This window comes from Plecotus auritus (assembly GCF_963455305.1).
Source record: "Plecotus auritus genome assembly, chromosome: 1".
Classification (NCBI taxonomy): Eukaryota; Metazoa; Chordata; class Mammalia; order Chiroptera; family Vespertilionidae; genus Plecotus; species Plecotus auritus.
In genome coordinates this window covers 100,224,195-100,245,344 of record NC_137770.1, presented here as the reverse complement: position 1 = coordinate 100,245,344, position 21,150 = coordinate 100,224,195, and the positions used below count along the sequence as shown (strand labels likewise).

The window sequence follows — 21,150 nt, the reverse complement described above, 5'->3', positions numbered from 1 at the left end:
TAAATTTCCTAAAGAACTAGAATTTTTTTTTTTCAATTCTATCATTTGGGGATAAGTACGCATACACCCGTGAAACTCATCACTACCATCAAGGCCATGAACATCCATGTGAGAGGAGATCTCTCAAATTTTCCTCACATGCTTTATCATTATTTTTGTGTTTATGGTAATAGATAAAATCTACTCTCTCAGCAAATTTTCAGCACTAGGCTGCATTGTAGATCTCTAGAACTATTCATCTTGCATAACTGAAACTTTGTACCCTTGGACTAACACCTCTCCATTTTCCCCTCCCCACAGCCCCTGGCAAACACCATTTCTCTCTTTGCTTCAATGAGTTTGACTCTTAGATTCCACATATAAGTAGTATTTGTCCTTTTGTGACTAGCTTTTCTCACTTAGCATAAAGTCCTCAAGGTCCATCCATGTTGTGGCAATTGCAGGATTTCCCTCTTTATTCTTATTATTTTTAAAAAAATTCTTTATTGTTTAAAGTATTACATATGTCTCCTTTTCCCCCCATTGATCTCTCCCGGCTATTTCCACTCCCCAGCACATGCCCTCACCCCCCTACTGTCTGTGTCCATGGGTTATGCTTATATGCATGCATACAAGTCCTTTGGTTGCTCTCTTACACTCCCTCCATTATTATTATTATTATTATTATTATTATTATTATTGATTTTAGAAAGGGAGGGAGGGAGAAAAACACTGATTTGTTGCTTCTTATGCATTCATTAGTTGATTCCTGTGTGTGTCCTGACCAGGTATCAAACCTGGGGTATCAGGATGATGCTTTAACCAACTGAGCTGACCTGCTATGCCAGGGCCCGCCCCCTTTACTAAAGCTGAAAAATATTCCATTTAGTGTATATACCACGTTTTCTTTACCCATTCATCTGTCAATAGACATGTAGGTTATTTGCATAGCTTGGCTATTATAATAATGCTATAATGAACATGGGAGTGCAGATATGTCTTTGAGATCCTGATTTCACTATCTTTGAATAAATACCCAGAAGTGGGATTGCTGAATCATATGGTAGTTCTATTTTTAAAATTTTTGAGGAACCTTCATACTGTTTTCCATAGTAGCTATAAGAACTGTAAGTTCTTTCTGTGAAATCCCGTTTCCTCCAATACCTACAGACGATGCACTCAGGATCTCATTGTTTCTTTTTTCTCTCATTTTTCTCATTGTTTCTTTAGCTTAAAGAGTTACTTCCAGAATGTTCCCCCTCATAAACATGTCATCATTTCTTAAGTGATGAGTTTATTCAATATGATGAAACTGCTATAGTTAAGGAGAGAAGCAGTCCAGAGCTCTGAATTATTAGCTACTGCCTGTTTTCTAAGGCAGAAAGGAGAAAGTCAGCATCTGAGCAAGGCCTGTCCTTTGGCCTTCACCTCTGGGTTCTTGATTCTTTTTCCATGATTCCTCCCTACCAGACTCCCAGATTCCTTTAGGTTAACAGAAATGCCTGGGGCCTTCTCTCATTAGCCTTTAACTTCATGCCCCCAGACTGATCATCCCATGGCTGAACCTGACCCTGAACTTGTCAACTGGATAAGGAAAAGCCCTTAGGTTTATCATAGTTTAAAATGAAGTATCTGGCCTTGGGCAGGTACAGGAAATAGACTCTGCTTCTGAGGAAAACCCTAAAGGTACTGGGAACAGACCATTAGGTGTCTCCTTACTGCCCCCGCCTGGTGAAAGTGGGGACTGCGGGGAGGAGAAAAATAAAGCTAAAAATGTAAATTCAATTCACACCTAACTGAATTATTTAAAAATCTGGACTTTTACCCTCACAGGCCCTGAAAGTTATGGACTTCCTGACCAATGAGAAATACAAGTGAGATGAAGCTATCTACACCTGTAATTAAAAAAAAATTACTTTTACTTGATTTCATAGAGGAAGGGAAAGGGAGAGATAAAAACATCAATGCTAAAAGAGAATCACTGATTGGCTGCCATCTGCACGCCCCACACTGGGGATTGAGCCAGCAAACTGGGCATTTGCCCTGACCAGGAATTGAACGGTGACCTCCTGGATCATAGGTCAACACTCAACCACTGAGCTGTGCTGGCGGGTCTACACCTGTAATTTTAATGTTCCCTTAAAATACCCTCATTTCACAAGTGTGTGAAAATCCCTGCCCTCCCTACCATAAGGCATTTATACAAAGGATGCGTTTAAGTTTATGATTATTTAAAGAGATGAAGGAAATCCTTGAATACTTCCAATTGTTATCTGTCTTTTTAAAATTAGAGGGGTGTTGGGTTTAAGATTTTTTATTTAAGATCCCATGGGGAATTAAAACAGTAATTTCTCCTTAGGTAAAGAGGTAATTTGATGGATTTTGCTAGTTTTTTTAAATAGCAATTAGGATTATTTGGAAATGCCTTAAGTAGTTATATTTAGTAATTGTGTGAATATAAAATATTTTTAGAACTATTGAAACAACATTAATGGAACGTAAACATTATCACAAGAATGATCATTTCTTCCTCCTTCAGAGTTTGGTATTTATTCATTTCTTATTAAAGTTGGAATTTTGAATATTGTTTCAAATTTAGCTCTTTCTTCAAGTAATGTGCTTAGTTTATCTAAATATTGAAACTGACCTTGAAGATAAATGTTGAAACAGAATTTTCAAGTTTCCCCCAAATGTATAAGTTAAAGAAAATGATTTTCCTCCATAAAATATATTTTTATTGATTTCAGAGAGGAAGGGAGAGGGAGAGAGATAGGAACATCAATGACGAGAATCATTGATCAGCTGCCTCCTGCATGCCCCACGTGGGGGATCAAGCCCAAACCCGTGACCTCCTGGTTCATAGGTCAACACTCAACCACTGAGTCATGTCGGCTGGGCAGAAAATGATTTTTTTTAAAATATATTTTATTGATATTTTACAGAGAGGAAGGGAGAGGGATAGAGAGCTAGAAACATCGATGAGAGAGAGACATCGATCAGCTGCCTCCTGCATACCTCCCACTGGGGATGTGCCCGCAACCAAGGTACATGCCCTTGACCGGAATCGAACCCGGGACCCTTCAGTCCGCAGGCTGACGCTCTATCCACTGAGCCAAACCGGTTTTGGCAGAAAATGATTTTTTAAAATAGCTATATTTGAGCAGCTAAGAAAAAGGAGTATGACCTAAGAAAACCTTGGATGAAATTGTTCAAGTGTTGTTCACACTTAAGAAAATGTCATCATATGAATGAGAATTTGTAATCAATTCCAGATTGAAAAATGCCCCCTGACTCCTCCCTCCCCCCAAATGCCATTTATTCCCTCCTAAGAAGAGTAGATATGACTGTAGGTCAGGTAATTTGGTAGCAGGTTTTAAAGTTCATTTAATTCATTCATGCACCAAAGGAAGCAAGCATACTTGCCATCTTCCTGCAACTCTGCCCATTCTCAGCACTCTCTGCAACTACAGGACCATTCATTGCTCCTAGGAAAGCCAGCCCTCCCCTTGTGCATTAACTCCCACCCCCTGCCTGGACTGTTGTAGAACCTTGTTTCAGCACTTCTTCTCTGTCTTTGTTGATTATCCCCTACCCCCAATCAACAAACAAGCATGCTGTTATTTCCCATTTTATATAAGCCTCCTATTGACCCCACTTCTTCTAATTATCTATCACTCACACATCCTTTTGTAGCAAAACTTGAAAAAAATTTGCATAAATTCAGTCTCCATTTTTTCTCCTTAATCTTCTTTTTCAGTCAATATTTTACACTCATCATTTCACTGAAATTGCTTTCATCAAATTCATCAGTGACCACCATGTCGAGAATCCAATGGCCGATTCTCATTTCAAAACTTATTGGACTCAGTGAAACAATGAAGCAACTTCACTCCCTGCTTCTTCTCAGCCTCATTTGCTGGCTCTTCCTTATTCACTGGGCTCCTAATTCAGTCCTTTGATAACTCTTTCTATAAACACTACTTTCCTCAGAAATTTCCTCCAGTCTCATGACTTTAAGTTCCTTCTGTAAACTGTATCCCAAATCTGTATCTGCCCTGTACTATCCAATAAATTCCAGACTGTTTGCATCCAGCTGTCTACTTCACATCATCACTAGGATTTCTGGATTTCTAACAGACATCTCAAACAAAAATTCCTGATCTTTCCCCCTAAAGATCTTGCCCTCCCCTAAAAAAAGATATGTCCATTTCCTAACCCCTGGAAAGGGTGAGTGTGACCTTGTTTTGAAAAAGGGTCTTGATAGATATGATTAAGAATCTCTAGATGAGCTCATCCTAGATTACCTAGGTGAGACCTAACCCCAATGAACTCTTTCCAGGTGACTTTGACATATCACTAACTCCACTCTCATCCTCTGAGAACCCCCATTTCTGGTATTTTGTGGTAATGGAAACAAGAAAAAAATCACACACACACACACACACTCACGTGCACGCACTCCACTATCATTTCTTTAGATCTGAATTAGAATTCAGAATATGTCCCATAAAGATCACAGTTTCTTATGAAAATAATTTAAGAAAAGCAGGATATAAGGACACAATTATAAGCTGTATGTTGGTAGCTATTAGACAAACTTTATATAAATTATTCCTAAAGAGATGTAAGCTTATTTTCTCCAAGCCCCTATCTGGTGTCAGCCATAATTAAAACAAGGGTGAAAATCTGAGATAATGTATGGTACAAAGATTTTTAATCTTTCGGCCTGAACTAGGAACTAAAGAGTTATGTATGAATCCGAGAGAAGATGAAAAGATAAAATGAATTGTCTGGATTGAGAAATGTCAAGAGGACTCAGGTAAATTATCTAGCACCACATGAAGTCAACCAACAAACCTTAGACGCTTCTTAAGGAAGGACCTAATTTGTGCAAGGCTGTCTACCAGGGGAAAATAGAGGGGGTGCAGACAAGCATTCATGGTAGCAGAGGGTTCACAGCTGGTTGGAGAGAAAGGCAGTAAGTAGCTGGTGAGGGCTTAACAATCTGCACAAAGAATTTCTCCACAGGCAGTGTGTGCACAGAGGGGAGGGAGGTGGAACCAGGGACTCTGCTGGGGCAAGAAGGGTTTCTGTCCTAAAGCTAAATTGCCCAAAAATGAAGGAAGGGACCTGTCTCCCAAGAAAGTTTTGTGCTTCCATGGCCCTTCATGTATATTTCATTTTTCCATTAATCATATTAATATATTTAAATATATAACAAATATTTAAATGGTTCAGTGTTTTGTGATCAAATAATACATATGCCATGGAAAAACTGAAAATATAGAATTTTAACAAATTCACTCATGCTCCTAGTCTCTAGGAGAAAGTCATTTAAATTTTCGTGTATTTTTCTCCATTCATATATACTTGGAATATACACACACACACACATATATATATATTTTATAAAATTGGTATCTTTTTTTTGCCTTGTATTATAGCATAAGAATTTTACCATCAATATTCTTCAAAAACACAATTTCCTGGGTTGTAGGTTACAGATATCTTTTTTCTCCCTAGCTTTACTGAGGTGTAATTGACAAAATTATATACAGTGTACAAGGGGATAATTTGATATATGTATGCATTGTAAAATGACAATCAAATTAACATATCATGTTATCTGTGTGTGTGGTGAGAACTCTTAAGACCCACCCCCTTAGCAAATTTCAAGTATATGTTGTTATTAATTACAGTTGCCATGCTGTACAGAATTTACTCATCTTTTACATTCAAGTTTATACATTTGCTTATTTCCCCCTCCCCCAGCCCATGGCAACCATCTCTACTCTCCATTTACAGATACAGTAATTTAAAATTTTTAATTGTTTTTCAACCAACCATTTGAAAATAATCATGAGCATTGGTAAGAAAACCCTGGATTTGATCTATTTTAAAGTCTTAGCCAATTATGCTCTTGGGCTGCCCTGGCTGGTGTGGCTCTGTTGGTTGGAGTGTATTACCATACACCCAGAGGTGGCAGGTTCAATTCCTGATTAGGTCACATACCCAGGTTGCAGGTTCGGGGAACATACTGGAGGCAATTAATCGGTGTTTCTCTCTCTTTTTCTCCAAAAAAACAAACAAAAACCAATAAACCTATCCTCTCCCAAGGATTAAAAAATAGGAAAAAATACATATTGCTTGCAAAGTATTTCAGTTTCTTTTCCTGTGTTGAATCACAATAAATGCTTCAACACAGCAAATAAGCTTAACTTTGATGTTCCTTGGTAAATACCTCCTGTTGCCTGAAGAAATTGACCTTACCAGGGCCCAGCCTGTTCAGGCTGTATTCACTAATTCTCTGCATTCTAACACACTGTACTTTTGGATGCAACTATCATAGGGCTTAAAGGAAATATATCCCTATACCAAGATAAACACATCTCAATGTGAAGTTTTAAAGTGCTTCCAGGAAGCCAGATAATTGTCTATTTATTAATAGCTCACTTAACTTAAAGATAGTCTACATAGATTTTGTCAAGTACTATGATCACAAATTCTCAAAGACAATCACCTGATTCTTCAACGATCTTTCAAGACACTTGGGCTTTTTAGTTTTGCTGGGCCCAGATGTCAGTAAACAGAATGGTCAAGATGTAAAAGAAAAATTCCTGGAAAAGTATATTTTAAGAACAAGTTCACTTTCCTTCCTTCTCTTGCCTTTCCCAGCCCTCTGCATCATTCCTTTAGTCCTGTGGTTCTAACTTTAGTGCACATAGCCACTTAGGGTGCTTAAGAGAGTCCCTAGTCCCATGCTCCCCATATTAATTGCAGATCTGGGGTGGAGCCCAAGATTTTGCCTTTGACAAGAATCCCCAAGTGGTTCTAACACAGGTGAGCTGGACCTGGTTGCTGAGAAACACTCCTTTAAGATCAGCTCTTCCTCCTTTGATCCCGTGAATGACACCAACCTCTAAGTACCCAACATTTTATCATATATATAAATCTTCTCAAAGATGATTTCCTCAAGCATATCTTGATTTCAGCAGGCCTGCCACCAAGGAAATCATCAGTCTTCAAGATTTGATCTACATTGACAGTTGTTCAGATTTAGGCATCACTAGTGTATTTAAAAAAAAAAAAAAGTTTGACAGCATGTTCATCTCAGAGGTTCCCAACACATTTTATTTTGCAGACTACTGGTTTGTAGTTTTTGAGGACCAACATCTGTATAAATCCCTATAAAATGTCCAATTAACTTCAGTTCTGTAGCAGCCTCTCAGGTACTGCACACCATCCTATGGCTTGAGATCCAGCGACACATGCCAGACAGGCTGCTCTTGGGCTCCCGAAAGGGGGGAGTGTCCATGGTAAAGCCTCTTCAGGGCTTTCTCTCCCCAGTGGCGGTTTCCTTTGGCAAGAAGTTGATGGGTTCCATGGCTCTGGGGCCTGTATGTAGGAAGCATTTGGAAACTTGCAGTGATGTGGTGCTTGCTCTCCTATGCACACTTGAGGGGTCAGTGCACTTGTGCTTAATGACAGGAATCCCTCCAGATCGCTTAGTAGGTTACAATATAAGGAAGCCTATGCTTCTAAGTAACACAGATAAACACCTTTTCAGATCGCCTATTTTTTCTAGAACTACAAAATTTAATTCAAGAAAATATAGGTCCCATGAAAGACTTAAAAGTTTTATAAAACTAAAATCTAGTTTTCCCCAATAAATTGTACTTTAGCCAAAACCCTCCCAATGCTTCTAAAATAATACTAAAAGGGAAATCTGATTATACAAGAGCAATTACAAAAATTAAATATTTACTTGAATAACAAGTTTAAGTTCGAGCTGCAATGTTGGCAATGCAGATTTTTAACACATCACAAAAAGCGTGCACAAAATAGTTCTGGCGCCAAGGACAAAGTAATGCTCAGAATTAGGTTAAATAGCTGCTGATTTTAAGAAAACAAAAGGCCTGAAATCACTATACAAAATATAAAATGTATTAAGCACTACCATCCACAGAACAGTCTTTATTATTGATTCTATTTAAAAATTATTTGTGTAATTATATATTGAATTGTAAATGAATATTATACATGAACCCTCCCCCCCCTTTTAGAAGGCAATTTCTTGTTGCACTATAGAACATCTAATTACATTGCAAAAAGTATCCTGTTTTTGCTATTGATAAAGAACGCAGTTAATGATATTACTGTAAATATTAGGAAGGCTACAAAAAAGAAAAAAGAAAGACAATTTCCTTTTTATCTTCTAAGTGCTTTCCATGCAGAGTTAAGCACCTGCCTTGTTTAACTGAATACATATTGGGAAACATCCTGGGTCAAAGAGATGCTCTTGAATTAGAAGACGAGGCTTTACAAATCAAAAACTCAAAGGAATCATGCAACCTTCTTCCTACTGGGATACCACTGTGTCACCAATTCCATCTTTCCAAAATACCTTTCAAGACACTTAAAAAAGATCAAACTGATGATAAATATACATGAAATGAAAGACACAAACTGCAATTTGACACTACGACTGGTAATGTCTGTGCTATGTGAAAGCACCTTTAAAAAGAGCCTATGCGGCAAGAGATAAGTGTCTAAAGATTCAAAATGAATCAACAGTATTGGATAACAATATAATTCTCAACTCAGAAGCTGCCTCAAGATTAGGTGCATCTTCAGTTAATGTAACAGGAAAAAAAGGCAATGGATTTTATCTTATTAATTGCATCCATTCACAAATAGACCTCAGGTCACCAGATGTGTAGACACAATGAGATTTTTTTGTTGTTGTTTATAGTCTTTAATTGAAATGATGATAAAGGAAATAGATCTATTTAAAAACAAAACCAAATAGCTATTTAGGTCTAGATTAAGAGGTGGCACCAGGTGTGGGATTCACATTTTGAGTGGCCACCTGTGGTGCGACTTCGATGATCCGGGGTTTGTCTATGATTCTGGCTGTACGGTTGCCCTTCTCTACGATCCCAATAATCCATGCTTGGTGACCTTCACCATATTTGGGAGACTTTATCTCTGCACAGAACCGAGCTGCTTGCTCACGTGGTAAACAGATTAGAAGGCCTCCTGGCAAAGAAAAAATGATTATCATTAGTTGTGATGCCCTGTGAGCAGTTTCTCCGTCACTATCTTTCCAAAAAAATCTTGCACAGATCTACGCTCAACCAAGAACTTCTATCTTCAAGTTGCCCCTTCCAATGAAGTCTGTGCCGTTCTTCCTTCATCTATTCCAGATTAAACTGTAATTAAACTATTTCTTGGAAAACTTCTACTGTAGTAAAAAACATATACAGAATAAGAAACTTTACACTGTGAAAACAACTTACTTGTGAACCACTGCTGTGTAGGAGTAGGTATTTGAAGCCTCAATAACATATGTGGTAGCTATTTTTCCTACCACAGGGAAAGAAATACTTAAAAACATAAGCTTCCACCTGGCCGGTGGAACCAAGTGGTCACAGTTCAATTCCAGGTCAGGGCACATGCCCAGGTTGCGGGCTTGATCCTCAGTAGGAGGTGTGCAGGAGGTAGCTGATCCATGATTCTGTCATCATTGATGCTTCTATTTCTCTCTCCTCCTCCCTTCTTCTCAAAAACCAATAAAAATGTATTAAAAACCGAAGTTTCCTTTAAAAAAAAAATCCTCATCTGAGGATATGTTTTACTGTCTTTTAGAGAGGGAGGGAGAGAGAAACATCAATGTTACCTCCTGTATGATTGGGAATGGAACCCACAACCTAGGTATGTGCCTTCACCAGAGTTGAACCCACCACCTTTTGGTGTACAGAACTCTGATCAAACCAACCTAGCCACCCAGCCAGGGCCTGGGCCCTAACTTTTTGTTTCCTCAGTTTATTCTGGGATATCTTTTCTCCTGTGCAACCTCCTCTTATGGTTTAGGAACAATCTATTCTGTAAGTTCTGCACCCCATCTTGGGAGCTTTGTTCATTTGGATGTGCACAATGACCAGAGAATCCACATCTAAACCCTTAAGTTCAGCATTACTCTCTGCACTTTCAAGTATGTGTGGCAAAAATTCAGCACTCTTTATGGAAAGTCAACATGAAGATTTGAATCTCTTAATCTGCATGATTTTGTGGGGTTTTCTGGGAGAAGTGAATAGTGAACCATTTTTAGAAGTCACCTTAGGCCACTTATGGGAAGAGGAAGCAGATTTTGCTTTTTTCTTTACGACAGGATCTTCTATTAAACTGAGAGACTTACCAGAGAACCACAACTCTTCTACAGGACTGACGTGTGAGCAGGGCTTTGTGGTCATTGCCTCTGGCTGCACTCCAGAATCTTTTGAGGAGCTGTTATAATTATTGATGACCAGGCCCACCCCTGTCTGACTGAATGAACTGAGTTTCCTAGGGATTGGGTCTAGGTATGCATATATATTTTAATTTTTTAAAACTGATTTTAGAGAGAAGGAGGGGAGGGAGAGGGTGGAAGAGGGAGAAAGGATAGGGGGGGAGAGAAAGGTTGGGGGGAGAGGGGGGGGAGGGAGGGAGGGGGGGGAGAGAGAGAGAGAGAGAGAGAGAGAGAGAGAGAGAGAGAGAGAGAGAGAGAGAGAGAGAGAGATAGATATCAAAGTAAAAAATACTAATTGGCTGCCTCTTGCACCTGCTCTGACTGGGGATGGAACCCACAACCTGGGTAAGTGCCCTGATCTGGAATCGAACTCCCCACCTTTTGGTATATGGGATGATGCTCCAACCAACTGAGCCACACCAGCCATGGCTAGGCCTGGCATGTGCAATCCCTAGATAATTCAACTCTTGCCAGGATAGGGAAATTACTGAGGTACAATAAACCCTCCATTTTGTGGACCTTGATTTAACAGACTTTGGATTTAAGGGACAAAATTTCTGGTCCATATGTCATATGTGAAAATTAATACTCTGTTAACTTTAAAATGCTTTAACCAAGATTTGCTTATAACTAAGTTAACAGGGTTTTTTTTGTTATTAATTCACTATTATTTTCATTTAAAAAAATTTTTTTTATTGATTTCAGAAAGGAAGGGAGAGAGAGAAACATCAATGATGAGAGAGAATCACTGATAAGCTGCCTCCTGCACACCCCCTACTGGGGATCGAGCTCGCAGCTTGGGCATGTGCCCTTGACCATAACGGAACCCTGGACCCTTCAGTCCTCAGACCAATGTTCTATCCACTGAGTTAAGCCATCTAGGGCAATTCACTATTATTTTAAACAAATTTTTGCAAATAGGTCATATGTTGGAAAAAACACTAACATAAATAAATATTACATGTCTATAACTATAGTCTACATATTGAAATCCTGGAGTCATAGTTCGTAAACACTTGGTGAATGATTAGCATGTGATCACACTGCATAGCACGTAGCATGACTTTATACAGCAGTTTTTTAAAAATATGGTTTTATTGATTTTTAGAGAGAAAAAGAGGGATAGAAACATCAATGTTCAAAGATAATCATCAAATGGCTGCCTCCTGTACACCCCCCTACTGGAGACTGAGCCTACAACCTAGGTATGTGCCCTGACCTGGAAGCAAACTGTGATCCTCTGACTCATGGATCGACGCTGGGCGTATGTAGCCCAGCAGTTTTAACATGTTGGGGCCAATGTTCCCATGTGTGCTAAGATATGCTCCAGCCGTGAGCATTTGCTTACTCGCAGTGACTGGTCAATGTACACATTCACTAGACCTATTCAGTACAAATTAAAAATTACTGTAATACATATAGAAAACTTTTCTGTTAAGCTTTACATACATACTTAATTTTAATTACAAAAATCTATAAAAACAGGTAAACTAAAATTTGTCAACTTTTTAACATATGCATTTGGAAAACCTACTTTACTATTACCAAGGAAAGAAAATAAAAACAAGAGACTGAAAAAAATAAAAGGATGACTTAAAGAATAAAATACAAGAGTGAAGGGGAAAGGGGGAAAAAATGGGTCAAAAGAAAAAATGGCACTTTGGAAACATACTATACTATTTCATTGTTAAAGCAATTTTAGACTTTTTTTTCTCCCCAAGGAAAAAAACAGCCTGTTCAGTGTAACCTATGATTATTACTTATTTTAAATGCGAGGTTTCCAATGAAAATTGAGTAGTGACTTATTTTTTCCCATAATCTTCCTTCTTCCCATTCCGTCATCAAACACAGGAAACAATGGACTTAAACAAGACTGCTCCATCACACACAGGATGGCAGGAGATTGGTAACGTACAGACGTACAGCACAAAGGGGCTGAGAACATTTGTTGCCAAGACCACCAAGGTTATCAGCACTGACCTCACACAAAATAGGGTCATGCTCATGTATTTGGCTTCTTCTTTTTCATGAAACTTTCCACTAGCCTCACTAGTTTAATCCTCAGATTTGGGCCCAGGATCCTTGTACCTGATGTCTCCGGGCAGGTCCCATGCATGAGGCCAAACATGTTTCCGCAGGCCTTGCTCACAGCAGCCATCTTGGCCAGGACAGGGAGGTTGTGAATTACAAAGGACACCTCGTTCCTCTGCTGCTTAGCCAGATTCTGTGCGTGACCCAGAATTCCAAAGCCAGTGATGTCAGTGGCAGCGTGGGCATTGAACGTGTGCATGAGTCCAGCAGCTAAGAGACCAGAAAAGAAATTTATTATCTGGTGTAATAAATGGAGACTTTCTGAGAAAACAAACAAACAAACAAACAAACAAACAAACAAACAAACAAACATCACCCTATCATTCCGCAAGTGAAAATCTTAAATACACTTTGATCTCAAAATTCCTAATTGTTAGGAAGATGGTATATCAAAATGTAATTTTGAAATGTTAACAAAACCCACAGTGAAATTGTGAAAGTTAGTTTATTTCAATTTCAACCACTTAGAACTATCAGCTGCTTCAATTAACAGTAACTTCTTAGTAAGCTAAAAAATCTGTATGGAAAAATTACAATCACAACAAAAGGTAAACCTGTCTAAACCACCCTAAAATCAAAGAAGAGGACTTGTTAAAAGCACAATTTATTGATTTTTAGAGAGGGAGAGGAAGAAACATTGGTGCAAAAGTACATCAATCAACTGCCTCCTACTGGGGATCAACCCAGCAACCCAGGTATATGGGCCCTGACCAGGAATCAGACCGGCAACCTTTTGGTGCACATACAATGCCCAAACAACTGAGCCACACCAGCCAGGCTAATTTTTTATTTTAAAAAATTGTTTTTGGAGCTTTAGGTTTATAGAAAATTGAGTGGAAAGTGCAGGAAGTTTCCATATACCCCCTTTCTCCTATTATTAATATTTATCATTAGTGTGGTACATTTGCTATGTGATGAGCCAATATTGATACATTAACTAAATTTCATTGTTCACATTGGGGTTCTCTTGATGTCTATAGATGTTGATAAATGCATATATAACATGTATCCATCATTACATTATCATCGAGAAGTTTCACTGCCCTAAAAATCCTGTGTTCCACTGTTCTTCCCTCTCTCTTACTCTTGCTAACCACTGATCTTGTTACTGTCTGTAGTTTTACCTTTTCCAGAATGGCATATAGTTGGAATTATGGTGCTTGGTCTTTTCAGATTGGCTTCTATCAGGGTTCCTCCAAATCTTTTCATGTCGTAAAAGCTCTTTTCTTTTTAGCTATCAATAATATTGTTTTTTGGATGCACCAGTTTATACCTTCACTTACTGAAGGATCTGCTTTCAAGATTTTTTTAATAAGATTTTTAAAATTCTTTTATTGATTTCAGAGAGGAAGGAAGAGGGAGAGATAGAAACATCATGATGAGAGAGAATCATGGATCGGCTGCCTCCTGCAAGTCCCCCACTGGGGATCGAGCCCACAACCCGGGCATGTGCCCTTGACCGGAATTGAACCTGGGACCTTTCAGTTCGCAGGCCGACACTCTATCCACTGAGCCAAACTGGCTAGGGCCAAGTTTTAATAATTATATAAAGCTGTGACAAACAACTTGTGCAGATTCCTGAGTGGACAGAAATTTTCCATTCATTTGGGTAAATACTAAGGAGCACAACTGCTGGATAATAATACATTCAGCTTTGTAACAAATCACCAAACTGGCTTCCAAAGTGGTTGCTCCATTTTGCATTCCCATCAGCAAGGAATGAGAGTTCCTATTGCTCCACATCGTCGTCAGCATTTGGTATTGTCAGTGTTAGGCTTTTAAGTAGGCACGTACTAGTATCTTGTTTTATATTGCCATTCCCTAATGACATAGAATACCTACCAGTCCTTTGTCAGAATTGTGTTTTGCAAAGATTTTCTTCTAGTATGTGGATTGTCTTTTTATTCTCTTAGTGTCATTCACAGAGCAGAAGTTCTTAGTATGAATGAAATTCAACTTCAATTTTTTTCTTTTATGGATAGTACTTTTGGTATTGTATCTAAAAGGCATCACCAAACCCAGGTCACCTAAATTTTCTTATCTTCTAGGAGTTCAACCGTTTTGCATTTTACATTTAGGTCTATAATCCATTTTGAGTTAATTTTTATGAAAGGTATAATGCTTGTGTTTATAATCATTTTTTGCCTGTAGATGTCCAATTGTTTCAGCACCATTTGTTGAAAAGATTATCCTTTCTCCACTGAATTACCTTTGCTCTTTTGTCAAGGATTAGTTAACTATACTTAAGGGAGTCTATTTCTGGACTCTCTAGTCTGTTCCATATATATATATATTTTTTTTAATCGTCACCTGAGGATATTTTTCCATTTTTAGAGTGTGGAAGAGAGGAAAGACAGAAATATCGATGTGGGAGAAACGTATCGATTGCTTGCCTCCTGAACGCACCCTGACCAGGGGCCCAGCCAGGGAAGAGCCTGCAACCAAGGAACGTGCCCTTGACCAGAATCGAACCCGAGACTCTGGTCCGCAAGCCATCACTCTATCCACTGAGCCAAACCAGCTAGAGCTAGATATGTTTTTCTGTTCTTTCACCAATATCACACTGTCTTAATGACTGTAGTTTTAACTGCCACTGATGTTTACTACATCAAAGGGGTAGCAAAAAAATAGCAAATATGTAATCCAATCATTCTTCCTGCACTTATTAGATGTGACTCTTCTATAAAGAATTTTTTAAAAATGTATTTGCTTTTCCCCAAAGCACAGCCTATACAAGAACAGTAAAATGTGTGGTTGATTCCTTTTATTTATTTTTAGAACAAGTTGGTGCCCAGCAACTTCCAAATGTGACCAAAAACATTTCATCTCTATGATGTCATTGATTTTTAGATCCTTGATATACTTAACTGACTATGTCACTCTTCTTAATACATTGTCCAGCCCCTCCAATTTGACTGCTGGGAGCCTCTTTGAGTTATGTGAAGTGACATGGTAACAACAGCTGTTGATAACACCATTACTTCCAGGTAGGAGGATGTCCTAGGCTTACCTTTTGTATTTCTAGTCCCAGTTAGAATCAGCCATTTCCCCAAGGAGTCCTGGCATTTTTCAGTGGAAAATAATAATTTTCAGATCAGAATGATGGCACTAGGTGTTCATTACTAATGGGTTATCATTGCTTTAGGCCTTTTTGATAGACTTGGAAATAAGTTGGTGTTGTTTTTTGTTTGCTTGTTTTGGTTAATCCTTACCCAAGAATATTTTTCCATTGATTTTGAAAGACTGGAAGGGAAGTGGAGAGACACAGAGACATTGATGTGAGAGAGACACATCGATTGGTTGCCTCCAGCACGAGTCCTGACCAGGCCTGGGGATTGAGCCTGCAATTGAGGTTTGTGCCCTTGATTGGAATCAAACCCAGGACCCTTCAGTCCCCAGGTTGACACTCTCTCCACTGAGCCAAACCAGCTAGGGCAATAAGCATTTTAAAGGGGGGAAAAATGCTGAGTTTATACTGATAATTCCAAATTAAAGATTACAGTTTTTACTTAGATTTTTCATATAATTCTTCTCCATGTGGTTTTGTCATTAAGTTGATATATATTAGGCGACTTAAAAAAAAAAAGTGGTTTGGATTTGTATTTGCTCTTTTTTTATTTTTTTTAATTAAAATTTCTGACCTATAGAAAATCACATAAAAAATTCCAGTCAAACTTATAAAACAATGCATGTTCAGAGTCTGCTTCCTCCCTAATTCCTCTTATATGTAACAATTTTTACTAATGATTTGTTTCCATTGCTTCTTTTTGAAAGTATAAAACACACATTACTTCATATTCATATGAATGAACAAAATACAGCATACTGTATACATCATTCTGCCCTTGCTTTTTTCATTTACTCATATCTGAGACAGCTCCCTAGTGATAAAGACCTCTCATCCCTTTTCAAGCTACATGTGTAAATACAGACTAGATAATTCAGCTACCTATCCATGGACATGTGGATTGTTTGAGCAATTACACATAATGCTTCAATGAATGGCTTTGTATACGTCATTTTATATTTTGGCCATTGTAGCTTTGTGACATTCACAGTAGTGGGACTGATAGGTCAAATAAATGTATGCATAATTTTTGCTAGATATGACCAAATATTTCTCCACAAGCATTCTGCCATATTTATCCCTACCAACAACGTATAAAAAATAAGGATGGGGCTGAAACCGGTTTGGCTCAGTGGATAGAGCGTCGGCCTGCGGACTGAAGGGTCCCGGGTTCGATTCCGGTCAAGGGCATGTACCTTGGTTGCGGGCACATCTCCAGTGGGAGGTGTGCAAGAGGCAGCTGATTGATGTTTCTCTCTCATCGATGTTTCTAGCTCTCTATCCCTCTCCCTTCCTCTCTGTAAAATATCAATAAAATATATTAAAAAAAAAAAATAAGGATGGGGAAACATGAATGCTCAAATATAAGCAAATAATCCATACAGGTAAAAATAAATCCACTATCAATCACTTTCGTGCAGAGGCACCTCAGGACAAAGAATTAAATAATTACTATTCAACTTTGGAATATAGCCAAAAAACTATTCCTGTAATACAGGAAAAAAATTTATGGGAAAAATTTTATCTCCAAATCAATTGTTCAAAAGTAGGCAAAAGATAAATTAACTATGATATATTTCTCTGATAGAATATCTAGCCATTAAAAACTATGTGTACTAGAATTATATAATATGGAAAAAAGAATTAGTAATATTAATAAAAGCAGATTCCAAACACATATAAATATTCAACCACAAATTTAAAATATTAACAATAAAACAAAAGTAAACCACTAACCAACAGAAAAAAATCCTAGAAAAATACATAAAAATATTAACAGAAGCCATTTTGAGGTGCTGGGACTATGGACAATGTTTTTTCTCTTCTTTTTTTTCATTTTCTAAAATCTTTTCCATAATGAACATTTTTTTTTACAGCAGAAAAATATATACAATAAACAGGAAGAGAAAACATATTAAAGAATTTTTAAAAATGTAGCACACCATTGACCAAGGAAGTTCTCAGCAGCAACCCAAATGCCCAAAAGCAGTAGGCCAGATAAACAAGTCACGGAGTGGAAAACTACACAGTGGGAAAATGAAGGAAATATAGGTACACACACCAGGGATGATGCTCAGGAACATTAAACAGTGAACAGCAAGAAAAACAGATACAGGTATGATTCAATGAAACAAAAAATGTAAAACTAGTATATTGCTTAAGAATACAAGTCTATGTGATTAAAAACTTTAAAAGCATGAGAATAAACATTAGATTCAGAACAATGGTTACCCCTAAGCAGGAACCTACAAAATGGATGTGAGGGGCACCTACGGGCTTCCAAGGCCACACTGTGTTTCTCATATGAGATGGTGGGCACATAGGTGTTACACTGCTGTTCCTTAAGCCCTGCACATATTTTATTCTTAGAGAAACACCAGTGTGGGTTGCTCTGTGCAGATAATTAGGAAACAAACCAGCCTTTAAAAAAATGTTTTTTAATGTTTTATTGAGCCCAAACAGTGTGGCTCAATGGCTGAACATCAATCCATGCACCAGGAGGTCACTGGTTTGATTCCCAATCAGGGCACATGCTGGGGTTGCAGGCTCCACCCCCAGTAGTGGGCGTGCAGGAGGCAGCCAATCAGTTTCTCTCATCAATGTTTCTCTCTCTCCCCCCCTCTCCTTTCCCCTCTCTCTAAAATAAATGAAAACATATTTAAAATTAAAAAAAAAACAAAAAAACGTTTTATTGCTTTTTTTAGGGAGGGAGGAAGTGAGAGGAAGGCAGGAACATTGATGAGAAACCAAGGCATGTACCCTGACCGGGAATCAAACTGGCAGCCTTTTTTTGGTTAGTCCACACCCGAGGATATTTTTTTCCATTGCTTTGTAGAGATAGTGATGGAAGTGAGGGAGGGGGAAAGAGAAAGAGAGAAAAACATTGATGTAAGAGACACATGGATTGGTTGCCCCAGCAGGTAGCAGTGATTGAACCCGCAACCCAGGTACATGCCATTGACCAGGAATCAAACCTGTGACCCTTCAGTGTGGAAGTTGATGCTCTAAGCACTGAGCCACATCGGCTAGGACAATCTCTTGGTGCATGGGACAACATTTAACCAACTGAGCCACACCGGCCAGGCTCAAACCAGCCTTTAGAATGTAAGCTCTAAGAGAGCAAGGACTTTTGTCTGTTTGTTCACTGCAGTCTCCCTAGCACTTGGAAGAGGGAAGGACACACTATAGGTGCTCATGAAATAGAAATTGAGTGAACTTTGTACACCACATGCTAGTCACTCTTTTTGGTACTTCATTGACATTTTTTTCTTTTTAATAATCCTCTGAATAAGATCCTGTCTTGCCCCTTTGGCTGAAAGGAAACACATGCATATCCTGCTCTCAAACCCAAATGTGTCAAAAACCAGGGACCAATACAGGAGGATTTGCAGTCACTGGCCCAATCTGGACCATGATCTGTTCCTCCAGCTAAGAATGGTCTTCTGAGACTGTATGTGGCCTGTAAAGCCTAAATATTTCCCATCTTGACTCTGTTCTGAAAACTTGCCAACCCCTGCAACAGACAACCTTCCGTCCCAATACCTGTTCTGTTGAGCCTTGCCATATTCATCATCGCCTCCTGGTATGCCAACTCCACATCTTCTTGAGTGACCACTAGTTTAATTTTATTCCACTTTTCAGGCTAATATAGGAACATAGGTGAGGGAGAAAAGAGGGGGGGGGAAGAATGTGATTAACCTTTACTTCTAAGGACTGAAAGAAAAAGCCCATTTTTCTCTAGTCAACCTGTAGGGAATCTTATTTTTCTAATTTTGTACGCAAAATTAAATTTTCTACCCCCCCCCATAACTATTATTTTAGGTGTCCATTAGCCATTTTAGGTGTCATTGAGGTATCTTTTGTGTTCTTGACCCACATTTCTGTAGTCAAATACTATACTGCAATTTATTAGCTAGTAAAAGCAGCAGGACATATGGCTGCAGTGCGCATGCAATAAAAGGTATTGCATGGGCAGCTTCTCTGTGGTAGGGTGTAGATCTCACATGAATAAGCTTTGAATGTCCTTTGGTTTGCCTCTCCACTCTCCTATAAATCTGATGACTTTATTTTTCATATAATTATACTGTTGTTGACTTTACCTAATTCTGGATCAAGGCATCTTATAGACAAATGAATGGGGAAAGCAACTTCGATTGCATTAGCACTGAGGACAGTCGTCGTGACCATAAAGGATATATCATAAAAGGAAGGAGAAAAAGTTGTTCCTTTTTTCCGAAATTGATTTTCAAAGAAGTCAGCATCATGATTATGGGTTCTTTTTTTTTTTTTAATCCTCACTAGAGGATATTTTTTCCCATTGATTTTTGAGAGAGAGAAAGGTAGTGAGGGGGAGAGAGGGAGAGAGAGAAACATCAACATAAAAGAGACACATCGACTGGTTGCCTCCCGCACACGTCCCTACCAGGGCTGGAGAACCTGCAACCAAGGTACGTGCCCTTGACCAGGAATTGAATCCTCGATCCTTCGGCCTGTGGGCCGATACTCCAACCACTGACCCAAATCGGCCAGGGCATGATTACGTGTTCTTGATAGATTGTCATCATGGTATATTAATGGCCATGATTCATGCATGCATTCATTTATTTTTTAATGATACCCAACAATCTACCACTAAATGAAATAACAAGTCTATTTATGTGTTCCCCCCTAATCCCACTGCTCCCCAACTCTTCCTCGGAGGTAACAACTACTCTAAATTTTATACTCGTCATTCCCCTTTCTTTCAAAAAATAGTATTCTCATACATATAGAAGCCTACAATATGCTCTTTGGTTGCTTCTGACTTTTATGAAAAGGGTATTGTGCTGTTACATAGTCTTTGGAACTTCTTTTTTTTAATGCTCAAAATTGAAAAAAACAAGGTATAAAAGCAAAGGAGGTGTCAGGTTGGGGGTGAGGTCCCAAACCCCTCATTTTTTATGCCCCTCTGCCACACCTGTTTCTGATTGCTTTGCTGAATTACTCAGATCTGAGTTGGTTGAATTGCAAAGCAACTCTGTGGATCACTGCCCTGTAATGGCCTTCCAATTAGATTTACAGATGATCATACTTGATGGGAAATCTCCCCATCATCACTGGATGAGAAGGGAAAAATGACTAGACTGTGGCAGCCTTAGAGATTTTCTCTACTTTTCATATCAACCCAACATATACTTGGTTATGAATAACATAAAATTGTTTTTCTTTTTTAACTGTTCATCAGGACTGGTAGTTTCAGATGATAGTTGTAGAAATTAAAAGCACCAAGGTATGTGAGATATACCACAAATCATATTAATTTTTGAGTTGTAATGACAATGGGCAAATATTAAATGAATTATGATTCTAGCTCAGTGGAAAAGTGACTCAAGATAAATATCTGTGTATTCTAGATGTTTTCTCTACAAGATAATTATTTATTAATGTTCTGAGTTATTATTTCAGCACCAAATAAACTAAACTCTCTGCCTCACAAATTCTTTTTATGAAGCTTCGTTAAAGCCCCAAGCTGGGGCTTACCTCCTTTAAGTATTCAGTACATGATACTCCGATTTAATAAAAAACAAAACTATGGACAATTCCTAGTATTTCCATAAGGGTGTGACTGATACCAAACTCCCTGGTAGTGACTCTAAAGGAGTTCCTTTTTAGAAGACAAGCTGGTGACATTTAGAAGCGCTAGACCTGAAACATGTTAAACATGTCCAAGGGCTTCCTGTATGGA

The 21,150-nt window shown here is 38.4% G+C and overlaps 1 protein-coding gene across 3 annotated transcripts in view; it reads right to left on the bottom strand.

Annotated features, from left to right (window-relative positions):
• Window positions 1-7,092: 7,092 nt before the first annotated feature.
• Window positions 7,093-21,150, bottom strand: part of SEPHS1 (selenophosphate synthetase 1) — a 30,370-nt gene continuing 16,312 nt past the window's right edge. For all 3 annotated transcript variants that reach the window (XM_080659909.1, XM_080659911.1, XM_080659910.1), the window contains exons 7-9: window positions 18,969-19,068; window positions 12,356-12,568; window positions 7,093-9,018 (exon numbers count right to left, since the gene is read on the bottom strand). In XM_080659909.1, coding sequence (XP_080516035.1) covers window positions 8,804-9,018; window positions 12,356-12,568; window positions 18,969-19,068 — 528 coding nt within the window. In that variant the 3' untranslated portion in view covers window positions 7,093-8,803. The remainder of the gene's footprint in view (window positions 9,019-12,355; window positions 12,569-18,968; window positions 19,069-21,150) is intronic.